At 43.4% G+C, this 11,204-nt stretch overlaps 1 protein-coding gene across 1 annotated transcript; it reads right to left on the bottom strand.

Moving 5' to 3' along the window:
- Window positions 1–8,662: 8,662 nt before the first annotated feature.
- LOC124920544 lies at window positions 8,663–9,955 on the bottom strand. The gene has a single exon (XM_047461050.1). The coding sequence runs from the start codon at window positions 9,953–9,955 to the stop codon at window positions 8,663–8,665; it is 1,293 nt and encodes a 430-aa protein (XP_047317006.1).
- Between the last annotated feature and the right edge of the window lie 1,249 nt (window positions 9,956–11,204).

The raw sequence follows: 11,204 nt of genomic DNA, 5'->3' as shown, positions 1-11,204 counted from the left end.
AATGAGCCTATGTACTCTCCCCCATTATCTGACCGCACCCTCATCAGTTTTCTTCCTGTCTCTCTTTCAACCAGTTTGTGAAAGACCTCAAACCTTGCTGCAACCTCATCCTTGGACTTTATAGCATAAGCCCAAACCTTCCTAGATGCATCGTCTATGAAGGTTACAAAATAGGAAGCACCGCCGATGGATTTAATCTTCATAGGACCACAAACATCTGTATGGACCAATTCAAGGACATTCTTTTTCAGTTCAACTTTTGACTTACTGAAGGAGACTCTGTTCTGCTTACCCTTCAAGCAATGCTCACAATTTTCAAGATGAGCATCCTTGAGATTCAGCAACTCATTCCTCTTGATCAAAACATTCAGCCCCTTTTCACTAATGTGAACTAATCTCTTGTGCCACAACTCAGAGGATGACTCCATTAAAACAGAATATGCCTCATCATAGACAATTTTCAAATTTGTCTTGTATAAGGAACACCATTTCTTACCTCGTTCAATAACCAATGAACCCTTGCTTAGCTTCCATGCTCCACCACTGAAAACATTATGGTAGCCTCCATCATCGAGCTTACCTGCTGAAATCAAATTCATTCTCAAATCAGGAACATGTCTTACATCTCTCAATGTCAGGAAGCAACCCATGTTTGTCTCAATTCTAACATCACCCAAACCAACTATCTTGGACACACCACTGTTACCCATGCGAACCTCACCATAATCACCAGCTTTGTAGGACTGGAAGTAACGTTTGTGTGGAGTTATATGGAATGAGGCACCTGTGTCAACAATCCATGCTGTTTCATTTGAAGATGTGCTAAGACAGGAGTCTTGACAGTTAGAAGCATATGTCAGTTCACCATCTGAAGCATAAGCAAATGTATCTGCACTCTGTTCTTTCTTTTCTCTGGGCTTCACTGTACCCTTCGCTTTATCATTTTTAAATTTTCAACACTCATTTTTCCAGTGACCCATTTTGCCACAATAATGGCAAGCACCATCCTTCTTTGGAGCTCTAGACTTGCTTCTAGACTTTCCCCTGCTCGAACCACTTCTATTATCTTTTGATTTTCCTCTATCAGCCACCAACATATCAGACTTAGAGGGTTTATCCCCCTTTCGATTCTCCTCATCAAGTAAGGAACTGGTGACAAATGCCATGTTGACTTTACCATTTGGTGCTGAGTTGCTGAGAGTGATAATAAGTGTCTCCCAACTTGCAGGCAAAGATCCAAGGACTAAAAGTGCTTGCACCTCATCATCAAAGTTTATCTTCATACTACTCAGCTGATTCAAAATATTTTGAAATTCATTCAAGCGCTCAGCAATTGATTTATTATCAATGTACTTCAGATTCACCAGCCTTCATACCAGTGCTGCTTTATTCCCTGCTGACCTCCCAGCATAGAGAGCTTCAAGTTTGCTCCACACACCATACGCTGTAGTCTCATTCTCAACATGGTGCACAACATTTACACCAACCCAGGAACGAATAAAGCTGCAGGTATTTCTATCTATCTTTTTCCAATCAGCCTCTTTTGTAGTCTCAGGTCTAACACCCTCATTTTCAATTGCTTCATTCAAATCATCTGAAACTAACAGATCACTGATCATCAGTTTCCATTGCCTGTAGTTTGTACCATTCAGACTCACCATATCAGGTCTAGATTTCCCCATTATTACTGCCTTAACAACTGACAAAAACACCAGCAAAAAAACCAGTTGATCTCTTCTATGAATTTCGCCAAATAACCAGTAGAGCACTCTGCTCCAATGTTAATACAGATAACCAATTAATACTGCTCTGATACCACTATTGGGTTTTGCAACAGCAAAACTATGGATCTTCTTAGAAATCAAAACCTGTAGCAAATCAGATTCCAAATCGTCTATGACGATAAACAGATTATCAAGAACTGAAATAGCACAAAGCAATAAACGACAACACAATATACGTGGTTCGGTCAAAATCGACCTACGTCCACGGGAGGGATAAGTTTCACTAAATCAAACAAATGTCAATAGTAGAAACTTACAGCCCTGCTCTCAAATGAAAGAAGTGATTACACTAGGAATGATTGGACTACTCCACAATCAAAAACTCCCCCAATCTCTCACTCTGGATCAGCCAAAGAACAAGAAGAAGAAGGAAACCAGAAAACCCTAGATCTGTAATTCACTCTCTCTCTATTTGCTCTGTTATGAGAAAAATACCCAAAAAAAAGTATTTATACTCTAACACGTTTTCATAAAAGAAAACCCTGACCCGTTTACCCGGAATTTAAAACCCGCCCGCAATGGCAAGGAACACCAACAATTCTAAAGAATGCCCCTCTTGGACAGAGTTTGGAGAAAAAAAAATCTTGTTTTCATAAAACGTGTGTCCAAGCCTGAACAAATAGGCGCCGCATTTTTATTTTCTTATTTTTACCCCGAGCTGAATGAATGAAAGGGAAAAGAAAGATACAACCTGACAGTGTTCTTCATTGGTTCTTCTCTTTTAGCCCTTTTCACATGTGAAGAAACCAGAAGTATGAGCCATGCAACGATCCTCGTGGCGTACCTGTAAGAGAGAATGAGACATTAGAACAAGTTTCGTATCAAAGCTTACATAGGAATTTTGGGAAGCAGCATCTTGTCACGATTATATTCAATAATAGATCGTCATGAGTCATCATTTCACAGCCGATCTCGTGTGAATTCTTGTCAAGTGAAAGTTCACAAGTAAAAAAAACCTGCAAAACAAGAGAAACACAATGATAAAGCCAATAGACTGTCAGTTTAAGAATCAGTTAACAAGCCTCTGTCGTATATCCTCATCAAGGAACCCTACAACTCAAAACGTAATCTCCTAGGTTCACCGATTGACAAAATAGTCGTTCGTTGAGACCTTTCTAGAACCATGTACCCCTCCGAGGGTACTCTTCAACGAAGCAACACAACCCTTTGTCTTCAAAGGATTGAAATCATCGAGTCTTAGATAGTCTCGATGAAGAAGGCAACATGCCAAAATCCGTGGAGGATCCTTGTGGCTTCAAACATTCATAAGAATTTTTTTTTTGTTTTTTTTTTGTTTTTTTTTATTTATTTATATTTTTGTGAACGCCGAAACGATGACACTAGCGACGATTAGGGATAGAGAAAACAATCGCCTCCCCAACTGCAAGAGCAGATCGGAGCCAGGGGTTTCTCCAATGAATAGAAGCGAAGAAAATAGTCGCCACCCCGGCTGTGAGAGCAAACCGGAGCATGGGTTTTCTCTGTCAAACGGTAATGAAGCAGTCAAACGCCCTTCCGACTGCACGAGCAGATCGGAGTTCGGGTCTTCTCCAATGAATGGAAGAGAAGAAAACAATCGACTCCCCGACCGCGAAAGCAGATCGGAGTAGGGGTTTTCTCCGTTGAACGGCAATGAAGAAAACAATCGCCTCCCCAACTGCGAGAGCAGATCGGAGCAGGGGTTTTCTCCAATGAACGGCTATGAAGAAGTCAATCGCCCCTCCGACTGCAAGAGCAGATCGGAGTTTGGGTCTTCTCCAATTAATGGAAGCGAAGAAAACAATCGCCACTCCGGCTGCGAGAGCAAACCGGAGCATGGGTTTTCTCCGTTGAACGGCAATGAAGAAAACAATCGCCTCCCCAACTGCGAGAGCAGATCAGAGCAGGGGTTTTCTCCAATGAATGGCTATGAAGAAGTCAATCACCCCTCCGACTGCAAAAGCAGATCGGAGTTTGGGTCTTCTCCAATTAATGGAAGCGAAGAAAACGCCACCCCGGCTACGAGAGCAAACCGGAGCATAGGTTTTCTCCGTTGAACGGCAATGAAGAAAACAATCGCCTCCCCAACTGCGAGAGCAGATCGGAGCAGGGGTTTTCTCCAATGAATGGCTATAAAGAAGTCAATCGCCCCTCCGACTGCAAGAGTAGATCGGAGTTTGGGTCTTCTCCAATTAATGGAAGCGAAGAAAACAATCGCCACCCCGGCTGTAAGAGCAAACCGGAGCATGGGTTTTCTCCGTTGAACGACAATGAAGAAAACAATCGCCTCCCCAACTGCGAGAGCAGATCGGAGCAGGGGTTTTCTCCAATGAACGGCTATGAAGAAGTCAATCGCCCCTCCGACTGCAAGAGCAGATCGGTGTTTGGGTCTTCTCCAATTAATGGAAGCGAAGAAAACAATCGCCACCCCGACTGCGAGAGCAAACCGGAGCATGGGTTTTCTCCGTTGAACGGAAATGAAGAAAACAATCGCCTCCCCAACTGCGAGAGCAGATCGGAGCAGGGATTTTCTCCAATGAACGGCTATGAAGAAGTCAATCGGCCCTCCGACTGCAAGAGCAGATCGGAGTTTGGGTCTTCTCCAATTAATGGAAGCGAAGAAAACAATCGCCACCCCGGCTGCGAGAGCAAACCAGAGCATGGGTTTTCTCCGTTGAACGGCAATGAAGAAAACAATCGCCTCCCCAACTGCGAGAGCAGATCGGAGCAGGGGTTTTCTCTAATGAACGGCTATGAAGAAGTCAATCGCCCCTCCGACTGCAAAAGCAGATCGGAGTTTAGATCTTCTCCAATTAATGGAAGCGAAGAAAACAATCGTCACCCCGGCTGCGAGAGCAAACCGGAGCATGGGTTTTCTCCGTTGAACGGCAATGAAGAAAACAATCGCCTCCCAACTGCGAGAGCAGATCGGAGCAGGGATTTTCTCCAATGAACGGCTATGAAGAAGTCAATCGCCCATCCGACTGCAAGAGTAGATCGGAGTTTGGGTCTTCTTCAATTAATGGAAGCGAAGAAAACAATCGCCACCCGGGCTGCGAGAGCAAACCGGAGCATGGGTTTTCTCCGTTGAACGGCAATGAAGAAAACAATTGCCTCCCCAACTGCGAGAGCAGATCGGAGCAGGGGTTTTCTCCAATGAACGGCTATGAAGAAGTCAATCGCCCCTCCGACTGCAAGAGCAGATCGAAGTTTGGGTCTTCTCCAATTAATGGAAGCGAAGAAAACAATCGCCACCCCGGCTGCGAGAGCAAACCAGAGCATGGGTTTTCTCCGTTGAACGGCAATGAAGAAAACAATCGCCTCCCCAACTGCGAGAGCAGATCGGAGCATGGGTTTTTTTCCAATGAATGGCTATGAAGAAGTCAATCGCCCCTCCGACTGCAAGGACAGATCGGAGTTTGGGTCTTCTCCAATTAATGGAAGCGAAGAAAACAATCGCCACCCCGGCTGCGAGAGCAAACCGGAGCATGGGTTTTCTCCGTTGAACGGTAATGAAGAAAACAATCGTCTCCCCAACTGCGAGAGCAGATCAGAGCAGGGGTTTTTTCCAATGAATGGCTATGAAGAAGTCAATCGCCCCTCCGACTACAAGAGCAGATCGGAGTTTGGGTCTTCTCCAATTAATGGAAGCGAAGAAAACAATCGCCACCCCGGCTGCGAGAGCAAACCGGAGCATGGGTTTTCTCCGTTGAACGGTAATGAAGAAAACAATCGCCTCCCCAATTGCGAGAGCAGATCGGAGCAGGGGCTTTCTCCAATGAATGGCTATGAAGAAGTCAATCGCCCCTCCGACTGCAAGAGCAGATCGGAGTTTGGGTCTCCTCCAATTAATGATAGAGTCTCAGGGACAACAATGCGTAAACACCCCCAAAAGATGGAGTTCACGGACAAGGGTAAAGAGAGCAACGTCTCATGACCATAAGAACAATCGAAGTGGGAGTTTCTCGAGTAAAGGAATTAGAACATCCGAATCGCAGAGACTAGGTTCTAAACCAAAGATTACAAAAGAAACACATAAAATGGAAGACTAGTATTAGCATGGAACTTCGAAAATGGCTCCAGCAAAGACTAGAGTATTCGGACCACATGAAGTGAAAGATAAAGACACAATCAGCACGTGGTTTGAAGATATGAATTCATGTTGTTGGTTTTTTTTTTTAAATGTCCCTAGTGAAGACGAGGGCATTTAACCTCTGTGATGCAAATACAATGAAGCAGCTTGCACAGGGCTTTAAAAATGTGAATGCGTGTTTTTTTTTGTTTTTTTTTTTTGAAAAATGCCCCTAGTGAAGACTAGGGCATTTTACCTCTGTGATGCAAATACAATGAAGCAGCCTGCACAAGGCTTTGAAAATGTGAATGAATGTTTTTTTTGTTTTGAAAAATGCCCCTAGTGAAGACTAGGGCATTTTACCTCTGTGATGCAAATACAAGGAAGCAGCTTGCACAAGGATTTGAAAATGTGAATGCATGTTTTTTTTTGTTTTTTATTTTAAAAAATATGCCCCTAGTGAAGACTAGGGCCTTTTATTAAAATGATGCACAAACAGTGAAAGAAGACTTCGATCTTTATGTCGCGTGGTTAGCTCTGGACCGAAACATCTTCAGCGAATAAGACTTGCGGAAGGTTCTGGACTGTCTCAGCCAAGACGAAATCCGACTTCTTTCTTTTCCTCCCAACGCAGAAAGATCTGACTGATAAAACCCCGCATTTCGCACAAACGATTTGTTGTGAAATGGTCATCAAGTGACCGAATTTCTGGCTCGGGGTAGGGCTTTGGTATTCATTTTTTAGAACCACCTTGAGCCGAGTGTTTCAGAGTTTCATCTGCTTCCCTCATAACATTTTTTTAGTATCATCGGTATATCTGACCGAATCGATACGCCTAGCGAGGTCGCTCAGCGGTGATTTCAAAGTCTCAACCTTTTGATGAATATTTTGCTCATCGATTTTTTTTTTTTTAGTATCATTGGTATATCTGACCGAATCGATACGCCTAGCAAGATTTCCCAGCGGTGATTTCAAAGTCTCAACCTTCTGATGAATACTTTGCTCATTGATTTTTTTTAGCATCATCGGTATATCTGACCGAATCGATACGCCTAGCAAGATCGCTCAGCGGTGATTTCAAGGTCTCAACCTTTTGATGAATAATTTGTTCCTTGATTTCTTTCTTTTGAGCATGTCTCTTTTCGCGAAGCCAGACAATTCTCCTAATCCACTCAACTTTCAGGTTAGGTTCGGGTTCTGTTGTGTCTCAAAGGGTTTGAAAACAAAGATTTTTATACAATCGCAATGTATTTTTAAAGGCAGTTGACAGACTAGACTTCCTTACGTGAGTCTTTTAGAAAGACTTCGAAATCGCTTTTGGAAACAGTCCTCGGTTAAGAATTGGTCTTAACGCTTACTCATTTCATAATGTCCTTGTTGGTTCGTGACAATAGAGATCACTGTCTTCTTCACACTAAGGATAAAAATGTTTTGAAAGATTTTGACCGAACCTATTTGATAGGTTGCCTACCTATCCCCTGAGGATGGGGAATCAGGTCCAAAGGTAGTTCAATAGTTCTTCCTTCAATTCTGAGTGCAATGAATTGAAAGGAAAATGAAAGAAATTCTCTTAACGTGCTTGTTAACAGGTCCTCAACATGTTTTTTTTTTAGAAACTTGACCTTAAAAATCACGTTGAAAGTTTTTTTTTCGTTTTTTTTAAATGCATTTGCAAAAATGCCCCTAGTATAGAAACTAGGGGTTCGAAGACAATGTCATGAAATGCATGCTTGTATGCAAATGCAGAGAAAATATGTTGAATTCATGATATGCATTTTCCGGAAATGCCTTTTGTAGAAAGCAAATGGGCTTAGGCGTTCACCTCATTTGGAACATCTTTGACGATCACGGAACACGTGAAATGAGAAAACCCCCATGATTTTTTCTTTTTGAAACAAATCAAAACCATGTCGTTGATTTCTTTATCTCAAGAATAGTATTTCTTGAGCGTGTCAAGATTAAAGGGTGATGAACACTCATCGCCATCGAGAGTGGCGAGGCGAACAGCTCCACCTGAAAAAATCTGCTTGATGATGAAAGGTCCCTCCCATGGCGGCTGAAATTTTCCTCTAGGGTCCTGTAGCTCCCGGGTCTTTCTAAGAACAAGGTCCCCTACAACAAGATGCCTAGGCTTAACCTTCTTGTTGAACGCCCTTGTCATGCGTTGTTGATAAGCTTGTGTCTTGCATAGGGCATCTAGCCTCCGGTCCTCCATGAGTGATAGTTGGTCGTATCTGGACTTCAGCCAATCTTCCTCGATGACGTGGCTCTCCAAAAGAACCCTAAGAGTAGGAAATTCCAACTCAATGGGTTGAACTGCCTCCATGCCATATACCAACGAATAAGGAGTTTCGCCTATAGAGGTCCGAGCGGTGGTTCGGTAACCCCACAGAGCATAGGGTAGCTTCTCATGCCAATCCCTATATGTTTGTGTGGTTTTCTTCAAGATTGAGATCACATTCTTGTTAGAAGCCTCGACTGCCCCGTTGGTTTGCGGTCGATATGGTGAAGACTTATGATGCTCGATTTTGAATTCTCTTAAAAGTTCGAGTACATTACCTTGAAAGTGTCGTCCATTATCGGAAATCATCGAATGGGGAACCCCGTATCGACTAATGATATTATTGCGAATGAACTTTGCCACGTGGGAGGATTTGAGGATTTTGAATGAAGAAGCCTCAACCCACTTGGTAAAGTAATCGATAGCGACCAATATGAATTCATGGCCATTGGATGCGTGAGGGTGGATTTTCCCAATGATGTCGATTCCCCATGTAGAAAATGGCCATGGAGAAATCATGTTATAGAGGAGAGAAGCGGGAGTATGCTATAGATTAGCATAAATTTGACACTGGTGACACTTCTTGACGAACGCAATGCAATCTTGTTCCAAGTTCTTCCAAAAGTAGCCTAGCCGAAGAACTTTCTTAGCAAGAGCCATGCCATTCATGTGGGAACCGCAATTCCCAGCATGCACTTCTTCCATGATGGTAGTAGACTCCGCCTGATCTACACAAAGCATGTTTTGTCCATCAAAAGATCGTCGATAGAGACATCCTGCCACAACCACATAGCTAGTGGCAAACTGACGGAGAGCGCGGCGCTCTTTCTTCTGAAAGTGGGCAGGGTATTCCCCCCTTTCGATATATGATTGAATGGGCTCGAACCAAGGTTTGCTTGAGATACTAGCGTTAGCCACCACTAGTTTCTCATAGATGCGATTGCACCTCTTTTGGATTTTGAGTGGCTTGATCTTGATTCCTTCGGGAATTTGAGTCATTGCCGCGAGAGTTGCAAGGGCGTCAGCGAAACGGTTCTGACTCTTTGAAGCATTGATGAAAACAACACTTTCGAATTTGGCGATTAAACGCATGAGAAAAGAATTATAAGGTTTAAGATTGTCGCCTTTGACCTGCCAATCCCCATTGGCTTGTGAGATTACAAGATTCGAGTCTCCAATAACCTCCAATCTGCTAATCCTCTTCTCGCTAGCTAACTTGATCTCAGCAATGCATGCTTCGTACTCAGCCTCGTTGTTGGTGACACTATAACTCAACTTAACAGAAGTAGGATTATACGTGCCAGCAGGATCGATCAAAAGGATACCAATGCCGTAACCCTGTCTTCCCGACGCGCCATCGAACATTAACTTCCACGTTTCGGATTGAACAACCATGATCTCATCATCTGGGAAGACCATTTCTTCGTCATCGTCTTCAATGGTGATTAGTTGATCAGCTAGGAAATCAGCCACTATACTCCCCTTGATCGACTTTTGCACGGTATATGTGATGTCATATTTTGAAATCATCATCATCCATTTAGCAAGACGCGGCGAAAGAAGAGTTCTTTGAAACAAGAAACGAATGGGATCGAGTCTCGACACTAGCTTGATTGGGTGGGCTTGCATGTAGTGGCGCAACCTCTTAGTTACCCAGGCTAGTGCCCAACAGACTTTTTCCACAAAAGAATAGTTCAACTCGTAACCGGTCATCCTTTTGTTGAGATAGTAGACGGCTACTTCCTCCTTGTTCTCGTTCTCTTGGGCCAACATGCTCCCCATGGATGACTCGATGATGGTGAGATAAAGAATCAAAGGAACTCCCGGCCTCGGAGACATGAGGATAGGAGGGGATTGCGGATAGGCTTTCACATTATCAAAGGCATGTTGACAAGCGTCACTCCAGATGAATCTTTAATCCTTCTTCACAAGCTTGAAGAGAGGATCGCAAGTGGAAGTGAGCTTACTGATGAAGCGACTAATGTACTGGATTTTCCCGAGAAATCCTCGAACCTCTCGCTCGTTCCGGGGTGTTGGCATGGCCGTGATGGCTGCAATTTTGCTAGGGTCGACTTCAATTCCTATCTGAGTAATTAGAAATCCCAGCATCTTACCGGCAGTGACACCGAATGTGCATTTCTTTGGATTTAAACGAAGTTGGTATTTCTGAATCCTTTGAAGGAACTTCTCTAGGTTTACAATGTGTCCTGCTCGATTCCTGGATTTCACAATCATATCATCGACGTAGACTTCAACTTCCTTGTGGATCATGTCGTGGAGAATAGTGGTGGCCGCCCTCTGATACGTGGCTCCAGCGTTCTTCAGCCCGAAAGGCATTACACGGTAGCAGAAGGTGCCAACTTCAGTGATAAAAAATAGTCTTTTCTTTGTCCTCAGGCCCCATCAAAACTTGATTATAGCCTGAGAAACCATCCATGAATGATAGGAGCTCATGACCAGCCGCGTGGTCAACCAACACGTCAATGTGTGGGAGTGGGAAATTATCTTTGGGGCTAGCTTTGTTGAGATCACGGTAGTCCACGCACACACGGACTTTTCCATCTTTCTTAGCCATGGGGACCACATTGGCGACCCATTCTGGATATTCGACAACATCTAAAAAGCCGGCTTCCAATTGTTTCTGCACCTCTTCCTTAATCTTGTCGACCATATCGGGTTTCATACGCCCGAGCTTTTGCTTGACAAGCTTGGAATCTGGGTACAACGGAATACGATGTTGGACAATTTCGGGGTCAATGCCCGGCATGTCTTTATAGGACCATGCAAAGACGTCTTTGTTAAGCTTCAACAACTCAACTAGATGATGACGCTCATTTTCATCTAAGCTTTGGCCTATCAAGACCATTTGTGGGTCCTCTCCCGATTTCAAATTAATTTCAATAGTTTCTTCCGCAGAAGAGACTTGATTTTCATTTTCTAAAAATCGTTTCATTTCAAACGGAAAATCGTTATCAACAAACATATCATTTGAATTCAAAGTAGCATCACGCAATGCATTAGAATGGACATTAGAATCCTCAATAACGACATCCAACTTAGAAATGAAAGGAGAGTAGGAGAGTGAGAA

The sequence above is a fragment of the Impatiens glandulifera genome, chromosome 1 (genome assembly GCF_907164915.1).
Source record: "Impatiens glandulifera chromosome 1, dImpGla2.1, whole genome shotgun sequence".
Taxonomy (NCBI): Eukaryota; Viridiplantae; Streptophyta; class Magnoliopsida; order Ericales; family Balsaminaceae; genus Impatiens; species Impatiens glandulifera.
The sequence above is the reverse complement of the archived record's forward strand: the minus strand, read 5'-3'. Positions and strand labels throughout refer to the sequence as shown.